General features: G+C 41.3%; 1 protein-coding gene across 1 annotated transcript in view; it reads right to left on the bottom strand.

The window, feature by feature from the left end:
- The window catches only part of LOC149298948 (5-hydroxytryptamine receptor 7-like), a 31,277-nt gene extending 15,772 nt beyond the window's left edge, over positions 1-15,505 (bottom strand). Inside the window, exon 1 of the mRNA XM_089486942.1 lies at positions 14,973-15,505. Within this exon, the coding sequence (XP_089343068.1) occupies positions 14,973-15,505 (533 nt within the window). The remainder of the gene's footprint in view (positions 1-14,972) is intronic.
- Between the last annotated feature and the right edge of the window lie 4,117 nt (positions 15,506-19,622).

The raw sequence follows: 19,622 nt of genomic DNA, 5'->3' as shown, positions 1-19,622 counted from the left end.
GATTGTCTTGCAGCAACAGGTAGGAAATCTCAGATGAGTCACATATATGCCCCTATTCAAATCTGGTGTCCTGTCCCCATTTCTGCTCATTTCCTGCAGCCCCCACCTCACCAGAAAACTTTAACCCCTCACTTGGTCTGCCTAGCCCTGTCATGCTGCCCTTGCGCCTAGTTGTCTCCAGGGCTGCCTTTACCCTGGCCTCTTTTATGTATTTCCACAAGAACACACCCTCTCTCCCAATTGTTCCCATGATATGCGCAGAGGCTCCACTGTTGCAGATTTACACAAAGAGGCCATAATAATGGAGACAGAGAAAGTGTACAGAAACACTTTCTCCATGAATCCATCTTTATTATTCTGGCCTCCTGGAGCACTTCTGCAACAGGACAGAGCCTCCTCACACACCACAGGAACAACCTCTCCCCCATTCCTCTGATCTGGTAGGAGGGTGTTCCTGTTGTGGAACCAATCTGAAGAGGCTAGGATAACGCAGGGGAGAGCTGGGAGAAGAAGGATCTGAACAAGATGTAGAAAAGACCAGGAAGCTGAGCTGAACAAAAAAGCAGGTGATGAAGAAGGTAGGGAGACACTTTAGGAAAAGATGAAAAGGTGTGAGAGCATAAGAAAGTGTGTAAGAGCATGAGCAAAAAAAACCCAACTCAAATGAAAATTCTGAGCTTTATACTTCGTCTTCCTTATTTTCGAACATTCGTACAAACTAGACTGAGCAAGTCTATTAAACACTGACATCTAACCGGCAATTCTTTCATACTTATTCTATCAAAAGATGCAGGCTATACCTGCAAGCCCTGGCTCCTAAAACTATCCACCAATCCATAAGCCCCTGCCCTACACAGGTACAACGAGGATCATGGAATGTCATTGAAAAGCCAGAACGTGCGTCTAATAATCATCACGTGCTACCCTCCATAACATTTCTATGGATACACATTTCCTGGGGGACATAGAACTACATACATAAGATGAGATACCTGTTGAGAAATGTTTGGTTGAAGACTTGGAGAGAGGTGCTGTGGAAAGAGACATGCTCATCCATGACATCTTCATGTGTAGGTTACAAGAATAACCAACAGCTGGATTGAGCTAGAGACACTATGACTTTTTCCTTTCTGTCCCCACAGGAGGCCTAATAACAGAAAGATGTGGATATACAAACATGAGATAGCATGATAGAAGCATGTGAGGGTAAATAGTAGTGTGGCTGAGGATGATGCAAGTCTGAATACCGTACCATTATGGTTTTGCAAACAACACAGTAACAATGGGAACCACTAAACGCTTGCACCATGTTGATCAGAAGATAATTAATGGAGACCAAACATGATTTTTGCAATTTACTGTATTTGCTTAAATATAAGACAAGGTTTTTTTTCAGAGAAAATGCTCTGAAAAATACCCCTTGTCTTATATTCGAGGTTGCCTTATAATCCAACCTTAAATAGAGGTCTGACTATAAGACTAAGATCCTCCACAGAGCTGCAGGGAACCTGGATCCTCCTCTCTGGCAGCCGGTGGACGTCTGCACAATGCTGCCGAGGTTGTCTACGTGCATCGCACAGACCTCCACCGGCTGCCCCCACTAGACACCAGGGAGTCTGGAGCACAGGGGGCAAGTCTCGGGATGCATTGGTGATATATCAGGGGGGGTGGCATATCTGGGGGACAGAGTGGCAAGCCTGGATTCAGATGTGCATAACTGGGGGGGCAAGTTGGCAAATAAAAGGAAACAAAAAGAAGAAATGCATTTTTCTCAATCATAGTTTCTTTGAAATATGAAAAAACTGTTTACATGTGAATTCATATTTACTACTAAAACTAGTAGGGTAGTCTTATTTTCAGGCTTTTTCTTTTTTTCAAATTCAATTTTGAATTATAATCAGGGTTGTCTTATAATCAAGCAAATATGGTAAATAAAAGGACTCCTATTTGTTTAACAAACAAAATACATCTATTAGCCATAACATTATGACCACCTGCCTAATATTGTGTAGGTCCCACTTTTGCCGTCAAAACAGCCCTGACCCGTCTAAGCATAGACTCCACTAGACCACTGAAGGTGTGCTGTGGTATCTGGCACCAAGACATTAGCAGCTGGTTCTTTAAGTCCTGTAAATTGCGAGCTGGGGCCTCCATGGATGCATCCTGGTGCATGTGTTCTCCAGGTAAGCAACGCACACGCACCTGGCCATCCACGTGATGTAAAAGAAAACCAGAAGTCACCAGAGAATTCACCAGATCAGGCCACCTTCTTCCAGTGTTCCGTGGTACAGTCCGTATGCTGACGTGCCCATTGTAGGCGTTTTCAGAAGTGGACAGGGGTCAGCATGGGCACCTTGACTGGTCTGCTGCTACGCAGCTCCATATGCAACAAACTGTGATGCACTGTGTGTTCTGACGCCTTTCTATCAGAACCAGCAATTTGAGCTACAGTAGCTCGTCTGTTGGATTTCACCACTCCGTCCAGCCTCCACCCCCACGTGCATCAATGAGCCTTGGCCGCCCATGATCCTGTCGCTGGTTCACCGCTTTTCCATCCTTGGAACACTTTTGATCCTTACGCTTGCCCATTTTTCCAGCTTCTAACACATCAACCTTGAGGAACGAAATGTTCACTTGCTGCCTAATATATCCCACTAACTGGTGCCATGATAACAAGATTATCAGTGTTATTCACTTCAGATGTTGATTATGTCTTCTTTTCCTACTTTCAGCTGGCTTCTATGTGTAATAGCTAGAGCATGTGACCCTGGGATGGACTGTTGTCTGCAGCTGTTTCACATTAACAGATAAGGAAGAGGTGAGTATCTGCTGATAATCAATCAGCTGCAATGGGTGCAGACTGCGTTAAGACAAGTGAGATGCATCTCTGCTGCGCACAACAGTCAGTCCAATGGAATCCAGGAGGTATTGCTGGAAGGCATAGGTCTGGGTCGATGGGCCTGTTCGGATGTGGGCCTGTTTGGATGTCATCATCACTCTCTCTCTCTACGCCCCCCTCTACTCTCTTCCTTAGCCCTGTGTTGCAGTTCAAACAGATTCTACAAACAGATTATTGCTGTTTGCAGGAGAATATATAGATCATTTGGAAAGCTTTTTGCAAGCTTCACCCTCAAAAGAATGACTCTATCACCAATTTCCTGTGGTGCGGCACGCCACAATGTCGTTTTTTATTTTGTCTTTGATTTAATTGGTGGTTTAGCGGTTTGGACATTCTCGTGGATAATGTAGTGTGATTTCGTCATATGGTCACTTACTGCTTTTGTCCATTCTGGCTTAGGATGGTCGCTTATTTGCCTTTAAGGGGTATTGAATTACTATGTACAAAACAACCATTCTGTATTTTCTTACTATGATTAAGCATGAAATTTAGCTTAAACAATTTCACTTTCTCAGTTACTTTTGGGAGTACATATGTATGCAGAAATAAAAAATCAAACCACAGTATCACAGTAAAAATAATAAAACATGAAATAAAATATTATGAGAAAAAATTCATATAAACACAAAAACAATATTACCGTATGTGTTTCAAAGGTAATCTGACCATGTTTCTGACCCAAATTAATCATGTTAATCATGTTAATCACGACTAAGATCCAGATCCCCTGCAAGATGGGGAGAGGGGGTAGTGTGAATGCGTATGAGAATGAATGAATAAATGTGTGGATGAATTGTGTGAATGCGTATGACAATTAATAAATTCATGTGTGGTTGAATTGTTTGAATGATTTGTGAGACTGCATTAATGAATGTGTTAATGATTTGTGTGAATGAGTGAATGAGATGGTACATGAAGGGTGGGCTTTAACAATAAATAAATAAATAAAAATGGGCTGCTCAGGCTTAAATACCCGGACCTATTTTTTGTCCCAGTCCGGGCCTGGTAGCCGGGGTAGCGTGTAGATGTCTACGCGATTCGAGTAGAGCTCTACACACTGCCCGGACTAAGCACCGCACGCGATTCGTGTACACAACTTCCGCTGCAGCCGGGAGGAGGTGCGATGGACGCAGACAACCCCTGCTGCTAGCCGCACCTTCTTCCGGCTGCAGCTTAAGTTGTCTACGCCAATCGCATAGAGCTCTACACGCTGCCCCGGCTACATGACAGAGGACTCAGAAGCTCCGGTAAGTTTGGGGGGGGGCAGGGGAAGGGAGTATTAAATGGGGGGGCATAAAGCATTTCTGTAGGCAGAGTGCTCTGTGAAATGCCTTTTAACCCCCTTAATGCCGCTCTGCCTCCAGAAATGCATTTTTAACCCTCTATACGCCACTCTGCCTCCTGAAATGCCTTAAACCTCCCTATATGCCACTCTACCCCATAATATGCATTTTAACCCTCTAAATGCCAGAGTGGCATATAGGGGTATAAGGCATTTCTGGAGGCAGAGTGGCACATAGGGGGTCAAAAGGCATATCATGGGGCACAGTGGCATATAGGGTTAAAAGGCATATCATGGGGCACAGTGGCATTTAGAGGGTTAAAAGGCATATCATGGGGCACAGTGGCATATAGGGGGTATAAGGCATTTCTGGGGCAGATGTGCATAACTGGGAGGGGGGGCTGTTGGAAAATAGAAGGAAATAAAACCAAAATATTTTTCTCAATCATAACTTTTATTAAAAAAATTGTTTATATGAATTTACTGGTAAAACTTTTTTCCTATAGGGTCGTCTTATATTCAGGCTTTTTCTTTTTTCCTAAATTAATATTCAGATTTGGGGGGTCGTCTTATAATATACCGTATTTGCTCGATTATAAGACGACCCTGATTGTAAGACGACCCCCCAAAATCTGAATATTAACTTAGGAAAAAAAGAAAAAGCCTGAATATAAGACGACCCTAAAGGAAAAAAGTTTTACCAGTAAATGTTAATTCATGTAAACTATTTTTTTAAATAAAAGCTATGATTGAGAAAAATATTTTTTTTGTTTTTATTTCCTTGTATTTTCCAACCTGTCCCCCAGTTACACACATCTGCCCCCAGGCTTGCCACACCAATATGGCACTGTGGCCCATGATATGCCTTTTAACCCTCTATATGCCACTGTGCCCCATGGTATGCCTTTTGACCCCCTATGTGCCACTCTGCCTCCAGAAATGCCTTATACCCCTATATCCCATTCTGGCATTTAGGGGGTTAAAAGGCATATTATGGGGCAGAGTGGCATATAGGGAGGTATAAGGCATTTCAGGAGGCAGAGTGCTCTATTAAATGCCCCCTTAACGCCACTCTGCCTCCTGAAATGCCTTATACCTCCCTATATGCCACTCTGCCCCATAATATGCCTTTTAACCCCCTAAGTGCCAGAGTGGCATATAGGGGTATAAGGCATTCCAGAAATGCCCTATGCCCCCATTTAACACACACTGCAGCCGGAAGGAGGTGAAGTTGGCAGCGGGGGTTTGTCTGCGTCCGTCGCGCATACCTCGGTATCCGCGACGGACGCAGACAACCCCCGCTGCTAGCCACACCTCCTTCCGGCTGCAGCGGACGTTGTCTACGCGGATCGCGTAGACGTCAACCCGCTGCCCCGGCAATACAGCAGGAAGCACCGGTAAGTGTGTGTGTGTGGGGGGGAGACAGGAGTGTCCAGGTCCCCTGCAGCGGTGCGGGGGATCTGGATCTTAGTCTCATAATCAGACCTCTATTTGAGGTCTGATTAGAAGACGACCCGGATTAGAAGACGAGGGGTATTTTTCAGAGCATTTGCTCTGAAAAAAACCTCTTCTTATAATCGAGCAAATACGGTATATATTATGCATTAATATTACCTTTTGTAAATATACAAATACAAAAAATATACATATTAGTAATATATTCTAATATATTCTAATATTAAAATATTCTTAGTCCCTTGCATCCTCTTGTATGTTTCATGTTTTCTCAGTAATGTCAGGGACTCGGTCCATACAGATGACTGTAATGACCCAGAGCGCCCAAAGATGGAGTTCAGGAGTTATTGCACAGTAGCGGAGTTGGACAGGGCCTGGTGCAGGGCAACTGCACTCTCCCAGGTGGGCATCTAGGGTTGTGCGGCCACATACCAGGGCCCTGACATAGCAGCGGATGTTGTCCAGTTCAAAACAAAGTGAAATCCTGCAGGCACCCTGGAGCAGGCATGAGACATAGCTCTACAGATGAATGTGCAGGATGCTGCAGGCTGGGAGTACAGAAGCTAAGCAGAGTAACAGCTGAAACAAAGCAAACAAGGGGGACAGAGTGAGCAAGGAACAGGGAGACCGAGCATGAAACATAGCCAGACAAGACATACATAATACAGGAAACAAGGACCACAAGGGATAGAATGAGGAGTCGGGATGAGGATAGGACATCTTAACTGGGACATGGGGAGAGGAGAGAGGAACCCAGATGCTCAGATGATTCAGGGAAAAGAGGGCAAAGGTACATAAGAGACAGACAAACATAGCCTAGGACTATAACATAACAATTGGAGATTCCGTCACATCATATGGCCATAGTATGCTTAGCCCACCACTATGCCAAAGTACTCCAATATTCGGTGGGTCCTAGCACTAAACCCTGCCTACTGAATCATTAATAAACTGAAACTAAACATTGAATCTAAACACAAAACCATGAAGGACATACCTTTGCACTGCTGACTGAGACAAACATAAAAAACGGGTGGGGCACACCTTATAAAGAAAACAGAGCTGAAGCAAAGTGCAGAAGTGGAATCAAGGAATCAGAAGCACAGAACAGAGCACATGGAAATCTAGGAATGGATTACAACAAAGGATGAACTCTAGCGAGACGGGGGGAACTCTAGCGAGACGGGGGGAACTCTAGTGAGACGGGGGAAACTCTAGGGAGGCGGGGGAACTAGAGAGAAGCAGCTCCGCAGCCTGGATGGAGCCTGACAGTAAGCAGATCCATATAGAAATGTATATTGAAAAGAAATTGTGTTTAATCTTTCACAAATCCCCTTCCTAGTTTATTTCATATTCTAGCTCCATAGTGTTCTTAATGTAAAAAGCTTAAAAGATTCTGTGTTAAATATAAAAGATTATATTATTTTTGAATAGCAATGTCACGTGGACCTCCACAGCCACCATCATCTATGTTGAGCTCAGGTATGTGACATCATATCCTGGCGCTTCGACTTAGATACAGCATGTTATAGAAGCAGTGCTGACTGCGTATAGTCCTATATAGTATATATAAAGCAGAACTTTCCTCCATTGTGACTGACTCATAGCAGTAGCACACTGGGGATCCTGATCACTCAATAATGCCATATGTTGCCACCCTCGCCATGCGAATAGTGGACCTGGGCCAGAATACATCACTAATTTTGAATTTAGGTAGAAAAAATGTTTTAGTATGTGTCAGGAAACCGGGTCCATACAGGCAACTGTAAAGACCCAGAGCGCCCAAAGATTGTGTTCAGGAGTTACGGTGCAGTAGCGGAGTCTCAGGACAGGGCCTGGTGCAGGGCGACCGCACTGACCCAGGTGTTGAGCACCTAGGGTTGTGCAGCCACATACCAGCGCCCTGACATAGCAGCTGATGATGTCCAGAACAAGGCAGAACCAAACTTGACTGGATGTGGAAATCCGAACTAAACTTGGAGATATCCTGCAGGCACCCTGGAGCAGGCATGAGACATAGCACTAGACTCATGACAGGGTGCAGCAGGCTGGGAGTACGGAAGCTAAGCAGAGTATATGGAAATCCAGAAGTGGACCACAGCAAAACATGGGAACTGAGGCAAGGCAGGGAAAAACAGAGATATGCAGCTCCGCAGCCTGGATGGACCCTGACAGTATGGAGTGTGAGGTGAGAAGGCATTTCAATGCTTCACAACTACATTACAAATATAGAATAGTAGATTTGACTAATAAGATTTATTATTTCTTACGTAGAAAAAAAAGATGAATGAAGCAGGGGGTAATTTCTACAAAGATAAGTATTTGGCAGGAGGATAGATTTTGGTAATAAATTTGAAGAGAAAGTGTCATATCTGAAATGAACCCATAATTGAATCCAGTACTGAATGCCATCTATCACTTTTGTTATTATTATGTTATTTTAATGTACCATTCTCAAGTTATTCAGATTTGTCTCTCAGATCTGATATTTTGATATCAGATTTGCTCCGCCAAAGGAATTTCCAGGGCACTTAATGGAAAATTATACTTAATTTCCCATAATCCCTATGTAAAGACCGCATTGCAATCCTCCTGTTAGCCCAAGAAGAAGTTGTGTTACAGATACTTGAAAAGTGTCTGATGCAGTCTGTGTAAATGGTATCTATAACTTATATACCGTATTGGCCTGATTATAAGGACTTTCCCCCCCTAATTTAAGTCTTTCAAGTGGGGGTGTGGCCTATAATCATGGTTTAGCTCAGGGATGCGCAAATGTCTGTTTGGATATAACATATGCTGTCAAAAGCAAAGTATATGTGTGTGTAAGGGCAGTGTTCATGTATATGTGTGTGTAAGGGCAGTGAACATGTATATGTGTGCATGTAAGGGCAGTGTACGTGTATATGTGTGTGTAAGGGCAGTGTATGTGTATATGTGTGTGTGTAAGGGCAGTGTATGTGTAAGGGCAGTATATGTTTAAGGGCAGTGTATGTGTATATGTGTGTGCAAGGGCAGTGTATGTGTCACTAACCTGGCACCTGGCTCCGGCGGGCGGATCGCCGCTCGCGGACGTCGGGTCATCGATCCCTCGGTTCCCGGTACCGGAGGACGGGCTACTGTCCGCGGTAACCGGGAGTTCGAGATCCCTCCCCGGAGCTCCGTTGCCGGCGGCCGTAATATCCGCCGCCGGCACGGAACTCAAGGGATTGAGTCTGAGGTCCCCCCGGCCTCCATACTTACCTCCTCCTCTGGCGGCTACCGCAGGAACTCTGGGGGCGCGGCTATGCCGCGTGGCTGGCATCGGGGTGGTGACGGACGGCTGAGGGCTCGGCCGTGACATCAGCCTGGAGGCGGGGTTTTTGGTTGGCGCCGGCTTTAAAAAGCCGGAAATCCGTTTCTCCTGCACCCTGTTGTGGTCCTATACCTCGTATATTGCTGAACTCCTGATCTTCGTTATTTTGACCCTCTGCCTGCCTATTTACTCTTTTGGATTGCGTTTCTGTACCTCTGCTCGGTGATTTGTGTACCAATTTGGCTCGTCTGACTACTTGCTCCGTGTCTCGACTCCTGACTTGTTTGACTACCTGCTCCGTGTACCAGTTTGGCTCGTCTGACTACCCGCTCCGTGCCTCGACTCCTGGCTTGTGTGACTACCTGCTCTGTGTACCAGTTTGGCTCGTCCGGAGATTCCTGCACCTGTTTACTCAGTACCTATATCTACCTGCCCGTACTAGGCCTCCTTACTGTTGGGATCCTCTAAGTCCTGGTTCTCTGTTACTTGGGGCTTCTCCCTTTGTATCAGGGGGCTGGGCAGAATAACTCCTGCGGTAAGTGCCATTGTACGGGTAGTCCTGACAGTATGTGTAAAGGCAGTGTATGTGTATATGTGTGTTTATGGGCAGGTGTGTGTAAAGGGGTCCTGGGAGGGAGGCTACCATTAGCCTTTTTTAATTAAAAAAAAAATCTCTGCTGCTGTGGACTACTCTTCCAATGATGCTCAGCCAGCATTATGAGAATCATAGGAATTTTAGTTCACGGCTAGCATCTGCAGCTTTACTGTTGCTGCACTTCCCATGACGCTGAGCCAGCATCATTGAAGTAGTATGTCTGGCTGAGCCTTATGGGAATTCAATTCAATGTGTTTAAAAGAAAAAAAATGAAATGTTGGGAGGTATGAAAATGGCGTACGCACACTTATATATCTAATGCTTGTCCCTTCCCCATGTAAATACTGATCAGCCAGAGTGAAAAAGGTAAGGAAAAACTCCCACAGGTTGTTAAACCCATCAATTTCAGCGCTTTTGTAATTTGTTTTCGGCAGTTTCATCAAGGATCGTCCTCGTTTTCGCATTAATGTATGAGACAGACAATTTTCATTAAAAAAACAAGTTTGTACAGATGCACAAGTCTAATTAGTATTATACATCAAGCAGCTCACGGTTATTTCATTTTTTATTTTCTTCAAATAATTTAAGGTAACTTATAGGGAAGGTAGGAACTAAATGATGTACTGAAGCCTTTTGTATACATGACACATAGGTAGATAGTATAACTGCCTGGATGAGATGGTACCTAGGTTGGTTCAACTAATCCAAAAATGAAGGTTGAAAAATATAAAATGCCACTTCCACAGGAGTAGGCAAGCCTGGGGTCAGGGTAGCAAATGCCCCCTGGGTTGGTCCTAAATCTTCAAGTAGGGCAGGCCCAATTTGATCCCTAGCAGTGGGATAGTCGGCTCTAGAAGGCATTTGTTATGGTCACATAACATAATTTTAAGTGGTCCAGCAGGGAGTAATGCAGTACCTCACATTGTGTGTAAGCAGAAAGGAAGTCAGGAACCAGACAAGGTAAGGTAAGCAGTAATTGAGTGAGTGGTCCGATGAGGGAGTGTGTAAGTGAGGGTGTTTGAGTGGGAGAGTGTGTGTAATGAAAGGCTGGTTAAATGGAGAGGTGATGTAGAACAGTAATGGGCCTGAAAATGCCAACCATGCCAAATGCTTTCCCGTTTTTTTGATTGTCACATTAGTTATAGCATGTGCCAGGGTCTAGCTTGTCTCCAGCTTGGCTCTTAACCACATCTTATTCAAAGGCAGAATCAACTGTATTAATGTAAATATAAAAAAAGCTGAATACAATATTTAATGGTGCTGTAAAAAGATGCACTGTATGCCCTTGTCCTACTTGTGATTTATGGTTTAGTACCTATCATTTATTTGCCATTGTCATTACACTCTGAGCAAAGTCTGTGTTTTTTGATGATGAGACATTTTGTGTTATCAAGATATCCAATGGGAGTTTCATTAGTTTTATAAAATAAGACAGGGGAAACTTAAAAAATTGCTTGATGTGATAATTTGAAAACAGGTTTACAGTATGTTTTTTGAATTATTAATAGAGAGGGAGGAGGGGGAGGAAAAGGAGAAAGCATGTTCTACAGAAGTAGAAAGGAAAGGAGATACTTATTTAACTCTTTTGGTGAAATCAAAGACATTAAACTATATCATTTAGAATTCACTAATAAATGACAGCAGTCAATAATGCTTTGGCATTAGTGAATTCTGAGTAGTAGGTATCATGTTGTCCTTTAGGCTAATTGCATATTACCACATCTGTGCAATTTAAAAAACTATTAAGGAGTCAAGGTTCACAAGAAGGATTACACTGTATTTGGTAGCATGAAAACAATAATTGGGTGTAATGAAACAGAGAGGAAGCAGTAAAATATGCTTAATGCTCTTTCATCAATAGAGTGATGAGGTTTAGATTTCAATCTCAGGATCTTGTTGCCCAGGATGCTCAATGAGAATCTGTTACATCTCGAAATAATTACTTAGGTGGCAATCATCTCTATGGTTCTAATGATACAAAAGGAAATTATTCCTCAGAGGATGTGAACTTTCATACACAATAAAAAACTCTAAGCATTCTCAGTTATACATCAAAGCTTTTAGGCCATAGCAGCAAGAATATTCTTAAAAGACTAGAAGGAAATGTATATGTCATTGCAAAAGAGAAATGTTAATATCTACTAAGGATTTTCTAGTGGACAATAAAACACTGAGACTTATGGGGTAAGACCTTTGCTTATTTGTCCCTATTTCAGTCCATATTTGCTTAATGATATTGCTAGTATCATCAAATAGCATGCATTAATATTAGTGCAGCATCTAATAACCATTTCTGATAGCAATGAGAGTGGTTCTGTCATATCTGTATGTTCATATCTTAAATTGCTCAAGATTTTATCCTAAACCTCAGGGTTTTCACACCAGTGATTAGCAGATTGTCAAGGTAACACAGTTGGGGCTGAACCCGGTTTAACGCTGGTTTAACAATAGTTTATCTCGTTGGTATATCACAACTGAAATCCTTGTTTGAACATGGGTGACTTACCCTTGGGGCCCCTCAATAGCTATCTGCACAGATCTCCACAGTCTTGTGCACCACCTGCTGTTGGAAAGCATCAGGTAGCATATAGACTGTGTTGGAAGAATTAAGGTAGAGATGACCTCCACTCAGATATGAACCTTGGTGGCAGTATGAGGGGCAGTTTGTCCTGGGCCCCTTTATGTTTGAAGATGGCCAGAATATATTTACTATCTGACAAGCAGTAGGAACCTACCAGGTTCTGGGTGCAACGCTGCCTTCCCAGGGCAGTATGTTAACATCTTCAATCAGGAGGCAGAGGGGTAGATTTGGTCATGCCCAACCCCACTCATTGTTCACTAACGGTTTTTAGTAGGACCATTACAGTTGAGACCTTTAGGGAATCACACCTATAGCATATCTGTCATGGACTATTAATATCTACACAAACTTCCCAGTTGTGTTTGTCTGTAGTGTTCCTTTCAACTGAATAGTCTACTACTTTATCATTTAAAGAAGGGACACAGTCGTAATGTAATTTATTTCACTACATACTAGATGGTTTAAAAATACAAGCTAAACTATACAATATCATTAAAATCAGATTTGCTAGAATACACTCAGTTTAACAGTGTTATCGAATCTGGATGTTAACCCAATGTAAATATGTTAAAATTTTACCAGATTCAATATTTTTAAGTTCTACTTTCAAAACATATGACATGAATTGTGTCTTACTGGGAGTCTGCCTGAATGCCCTTGGAGATGTTAAATTACCATTTCAATATTTCTGGTTTTAACTAAGAAAATTAAAGGTGTGTTTTAAAAAAAAAAAAATTTGTTATCTTCAAGACAACTAGATGAACTTCATTACCATATAAAGATGTTGTGTTTTAAATCCTGTATTCACATAATAGCGGATTTGCCAGGACAATACAAATTCTCAGAAAGTGTTCCATTAATTGGGACTTCAGGCATCAATGCTATGAACGGCTTCTTAATTGGACAGACTGCATGAAGAGTGGGAATTGGTTAAATACCTTGCGACCATATCAGGGAATGCTCCATGAAGCCGGTTTCTCTTTTTCTACAGATGGGGAGTGGTATTTGACCTACTCTCCTTGCACTCTTATTCAACTCCTAGCTACTGAAGGCTGACTGAGGCTAGCCCTGCTTCTTCCTGTGACTAGCCTGATCCTCCATAAACCCACCATAAGAAGGGAAGCTCCGGTTAGCCTACCTTGGGAATTTCCCAGTATTGTACACAAACTAATAATGTGCACAAATAGTCTCAAAATATCCGTTCTACCATAGCAACGGTTACTTTTCAACACGTTCACCAGCCGCTGCTTACTTTTATAAAAGTTGCACTAAAAATAACCTTTTTGACAGAGGCTAAATTAAGGCATATGGTAAACTAGTCTAGTGCCACTTCACAGATGTTTAATGGCCTGGCAAGCTTTTCCTGAGAACATAGAAAGCCAGGACCTCTCAGAACTCAAGTCATTAGGGCTTCTTGCAAAATCACAAATGTAATTTGCTAAGTTGTTTTTGGAGAGTCAAACTAAAGTGTTTCTGAGCTTCATGCAACCTTCTGAGTCTTTACCCCTAGCCAAACAACTAAAACAGAGCAAGCACAATGCAGGAAAAAGGGCAGCTGGCACAGTATAGCCATACCTTGGGGCTAGTAAAGGTTGCCTCTTGTGCATTCCCTTTAGTTGTTTTTTTTTCTTTTACTGAGGAGCACATTTTCTGCCACAAAGCTTGTCATCTGATGGTACGCCGTGTCCAGTGGCCCTATGTATCATGCAATCTGTTATATGTTCTGATTTTAGTACTAAACCACAAATTGACAGTAAAGGATTAGGCACTGTAATAGATATCAACAATAGTCTCACTTAGGGTCAGTTAGACTCTGGTAGTGACATTGCCCATGTCAATGTGAAATGCTTTGACGGTGGCCACTTTAGAAACTCAATTCTGGACGACGCTCATGATGAGTTTTTGATCAAGCAAATGACTCTGGATTAAGGCAACAATGAATACAATGAAGATTTAGCTCCAGAGTACCCGGTGCAAGTCAAACTTCTAATGGATTATGGATTTCTAATAAACTAAGAGTTTTCATTCAAACAGGAAGTGAGTGCACTCAAGTAAACCTTATGGTGTATTTGAGTCTCCCTCAAACTCCCATGTGAACATCCCTACTTTAATTCAAACAAGATAACCAAATGCAATTTTTTCCATTATTTCCTACGTAACATTAACATATTAGTAATGAACAAATATAAAGTTATAACTTTTAAACACAAAGCAAGCTTAGTAAACACATGTTTGTGTCATACCTTTATGCTGCACAAATATGTTTTTAATATTTGATAACTGAAAAAAGAGGCATAAAAACGTGTATTATTTGTTTGCATGAATAATTAATTTACAACAGTAAAGCACATATCATTACACTAAATTTTACATTGTCCTGAAAATATGCTGTGATATATATATATTTACAAAAATAATGTGGTCAGAAAAAGTTTACTGACAATAAAGTACATTAAAAAATAAAACAAAAATGATGGAATTTGTCATGTTAAATTTCCTATGCAGGTTATTAAATAAGTCTTTGGAATGAGCAGACTAATTATGTGGTTGTTGTGTTTATTGTTAACTACTCTATACGTTTAAGTTTTCTGTGCAAATCTGACAAATGAGTAAGATAAGAATCATAATATTCAATTGTGTATCAATAGATATACATTTAATTTAGACATTTTTGAATAAATGCATATGTGGGCACAGTTTTGTTTTACTTTAGTCCTATGAATAGTGGTAAATACAAATGTGACCTCTGGTGGAAAATTGTAACAAAAAAGGTTTGAGACCTGTGTTTCATGTTATCTACAATAATCCTAAAGTGCACATCACAAGGAAACAAAGGCACCATACTTGTATTAGGTCAGGAGCACTTACCTGTCAATGCTAATGACGCATAAAGTCATTATTGAAGCTGTACAACACATCACATCCATGGCAATAAAGACATTGCAAAAAACATGCCCAAAAATCCATTTTCCTCCTATGAGGTCAGTCACGATGACAAAAGGCATGACAGCTATAGCCACAGACAAGTCAGCTAAAGCCAGAGACACAATCAGGTAGTTAGATGGTTGTCTGAGTTTCTTCACAAAGCATACAGATATGACCACCAGACAATTGCCTGCGATTGTCAGTAAAGTAATGAGAGACAGGATGGCCCCTATTACCAGTTTTTCAAAGTGGCCATAGTTGAGAATCTGCTCACCACATTGAGTATCATTTTCACTGGAGAAGCTAGAAGTTGGCATAGGGCTTGTTGTCGTAGCGCCAGCATCTTGAATGATCGTCAGAAGACGTGGGTTGAAAGATCCCGAAATCATTATAGTGGTGCTGAGATCCTTCAGATCCTCTATCACAAAAGATCGAATGTTACCATATAGGTTACTGCTGTTGATATCGATAACCATTGTGAGTTGCGAAGCCCATGTGTAGATCCCCAAAACATTGGGTCCTGTAGAGTGGTCTTGCACTGAAACGGGTGAAACTATTAGTTTCTCTTTTTCTGCATTTCCTTGTTAGTGTTACTTGAGTGGGCAGCGTGGAAACTTGAGGAGGGCATGAATTCATGGACATAGAAAGGACCTTACTTGGTCCTTTACAGCTATATATGACGTAATGAACTTTCATCACGTTTCCTTAATTGTTTCCTGGTCACATCCTTGCACACATTCTTCTTAGGGCACAAAACAGTTCTAGCAGCAAATTTGATGATGTAATTGTTTCACAAAATGAGATAATGGTCATATAAAATAATACTATTATAAAGTAAGCTTCAGCATTCCTCAGCTCTATGGTCCTGATTCTGCAGATGGAATTATGCCTCCTGCTTCTGCTTAGTCTTCTTATCAAATCTGTCCTTCATGGTGGCAAGTTTTAAAGTATGCAGCACCTCTACCTGCCAAGATATTTTGACTTTTCCAGGATCGTTTTACTAGCAATTCCGGAGCAGCGTGTGTAGTTTCTGCACTGAAGGCAAAAGCAAAAAATCCAATCTTTCCATTATACTGCAATGAAACACAGGAGGTAGCTTCTGTAATCATATTTTAACGCCATCTAGTGGTAAGATTTGTGCTGCGATCACAGCTCATACTTGGTACATGTCCATGCATCGAGTGTTTGGCGTATTTCCTTTGTGAGAATCTTGGGGAAGGGGGTCCGTTTTTGTAAAGTTAGCTTTAGTACGTGTATTCTTTAATTACAAGTACTGATACAAGAGGGTAAAAGTGTACCAAAGTAAATCTAAATGCATTACTGTTAAACATCAGGATTTATGTTTTTTAAAAAGTCTTACATGAAACCTGTAATATTTGTTTCAATTCATTATTAAAGCTAGCTTACCATCCTACAATATGCACATTATACAGTAGGTCGATAAGGTGGTGGTAAAATCTTATAAAATTAAGTTAAATTTATTGAGGCAATATTGGAGACTGTCACTGGAAGTCTAACAAGAAGAAAGGGCTAAAATCCCCCTTCCCTTCATTAACAGAATTTTTGTGAGTTAACCTGCAAGTCCTCCTATTGTCACCAAGGCAGGGGCAGCAGAATAGAGTAGCAAATCAGGGCTGCCCCACACTGTATATGTGGCTGGGTGGTGCTCAATGCAAGAGATCCTACCCACTTCTGACTCTAGCCTGATTCCGCCTGAGAGCTTCTCATGCCACACACACACAGGGCAGTGAAGGAGCGTGATACTATGTCAAGTGCATATGGTGAATGGAGCGAGTGACCCGAAACAGATGTGCAATCCTGTTGCGGGCTCAAGGGGCAACTGCTTTGGGCCCAGTGCTGGCCCAAGACACTGCTGCCTGGGTCCAAGGATGAAATATGTCAGCATCAAAGTCATGCAAATAAATGAAGTCAAACAGTATCTTTTTTAGCATTTCTATTTATCTCTCCTCCTCTTTTCTCATTATCTCTTCCCCTTCTACTCTTCTTTCTCATTTCTCCTCATCTGTCATCTCCTTTCTCTTTATCTCTCTCTTCTTTCTCGTTTATCTCCACCTCTCCTCCTTATTACCTGTCCCCTTTTTCCTTCTCTCACCCCTTATTCATTATATCTTCCCTTTATCTTTATCTCTCCTTTTCCCCATCTCTTATTTTCTCATTATAGCTCCCTTTCCTCCCATCTTTTTTCTTTGTCATTATTTCCCCCTTCTCACTATCTCTCCCCTTTTCTCCTTATCACCTTCTTCTCCCCATCTCTCCCCTATCTCTCTCTCCTGGCCATTATCTTTCCACAATATATTTCTCTTTTTTCTCCTTGTTCTTACTATATCTCCTCTTTCACAATATCTCTCCCCCTTTTCCACATTTCTAAGCTTTCTTACGTCCTGTGGTGGGAGTGTGAGGTCTATTCACACAGGCCTCTGTAGCTCATTTACAGTACACACGGCTTTCTTGCTGAGCTCAAAATATTACATTGTGAGGGAGCAGTGAAACAGAGGAACAGACCTTGTGCTTTTTTTATTTTGGGCAGGATAGAGGGAAATCTGTAATCCAGAAATCTGTAGTCCAGTCCACCTCTGGAGAGAGCTTGCATGGTGGTGAACAGCACAAATTGTGGCGGCCACCAAATTCTGCATTGTTAAAACAAAGGTCATTGCACCAACTGTCTTTTTCTCCATATACAGTTATGTATTATCCCAAGAAGCGCTCATGGCCAAAGGAAATTCTAAATACCATCAGCCTGTTGGGGTCACTGTGTTCCCTTCTGTAACAGTCTACTTTTACAAACTATTATTATTATTATTATTATCCTTTATTTATATAGCGCCAACAGTTTACGCAGCGCTTAATACAATACATAAATTCAAGGGATATGACAAGACAAGAATTGACAGACTAAGACAAACCGATACATTTGGTGGAGAGAGCCCTGCTCGCAAGCTTACAATCACCTATTAAAGCTACAATTTATAATCTTGCTTACAAAGATACAAGGAATTTAAAAGGGTTAATGTCCTAAAATCGATGTCACAGCAACAATTATACTCTTTGTCAATGAAAGACATTTTTGTATGAAGTAAACAAATAGAGACATTACAGACTAAAAATGATTGCAAAGAAAAAGTGAATGTGTTGAGGATATCCAGCTGGGGAATAATAATAATGATTACAAAAGCTGGTAGAGGATATATTAAGTTAACATTTTATCATTTTAACTGTACTCCCCATTTAACAAAAATAGAGTATGTGCAACAAACAGTAGTTGCTGCATGAGTTTCATTATACAGTATACTTTCAACATTGTAATTTTTGATGGCCAAGGATAATAAACATTGTTGCCTTCAGTTTTAATGAACAAGCTAACTGAAAATGCTTGCCGTCCACATAAGGGAACGATAAATGTTATCTGTCAATACTGTCGTATGGGACAAAGTGCTCCTAATATTCTAAAAGATGTCTGAGGAGGATGGAGGTAATTGCTGTAAATGCTGGCTGTGGATTTTGAGAGCTGGAGTCCACGGCATTTGAAATATCAGAGGTTGCCATTCTCTATGGTTGTTTCAATATAATGTTTACACATGGCTGAGGACTGTGGGAGTTGTGATATGATAATGCCAAGGATGGCTGAAATTAATGGGTGTTGTTGTCACAGGATTTGGAATGCCTGGAGCTGATTATCTATGTTGCCACAACAATATAGTATGGAACATAATATGACAGATTAATTAGTGTGGACAATAATGTTATTCCATGAGAATCTGACCTCCATGTTCTTGACCCCAACAAACCAGTGCAATGCTGTCCCCTCTGGCAGGGAAAGGGTTTTTCTGTGAAGGATAGAGGATAATAAATGTCATATATCTGATTTCTTTAAAACAATGTTAGCGAATGGAAAATAAATGTGTGAACGATGGAAATACGCTACCAGGAACAGGATGTTAATACTCCACAAAGACATAAATTACTTTATTTGGGAAACTACTGGCAAATTGTTAATGTAATCTAAATATACAGCAATTATTGCTTCAAGGATAAAATGTAGTGAGTTATTCATGCCTTCCTGGACAAAAAACAACATATATGTATGTGTGTATATATATATATATATATATATATATATATATATATATACATGGACATACTATTGTGCAAAAGTTTTACGCAGGTGTAAAAAGATACTATAAGGTAAGAATGCTTAAAAAATATCCACTTGGCGTTTTTCTGTTTGGCGTTTTTTTAGTCCTCTTGTGCGTTTTACTGCTTTTTTGGGCTCTGTGGCAGTTTTTCAAAATCGCAGCATGTTGACCTTCTGTTCCTAGAGGAGCAGACATTCGGAATAAAGCATGCCTTACAAACCACAGAAAAGAGAAAAAAGGGTCCGCAGGGGCGTGTTTAAGTAGAACTCTACCAAGGAAATGACATCAGAAGGGGGCACATACTTGCCATTTATCCTAATCCCTTTTAGCTGGGTGAAAATTCTAACTTGTAAAGGCTGGCAAACCTGCCTAAGGTCAAAAAAGCAATTTCCACAGAAAGGCTAAAATGCCAGAAAAAACGCCAAAACGCAGGAAAACC

The sequence above is a fragment of the Sceloporus occidentalis genome, unplaced genomic scaffold (genome assembly GCF_023333645.1).
Source record: "Sceloporus occidentalis isolate IW3139 unplaced genomic scaffold, rSceOcc1.0.p SCAF_30, whole genome shotgun sequence".
NCBI lineage: Eukaryota > Metazoa > Chordata > Lepidosauria > Squamata > Phrynosomatidae > Sceloporus > Sceloporus occidentalis.
The sequence above is the reverse complement of the archived record's forward strand: the minus strand, read 5'-3'. Positions and strand labels throughout refer to the sequence as shown.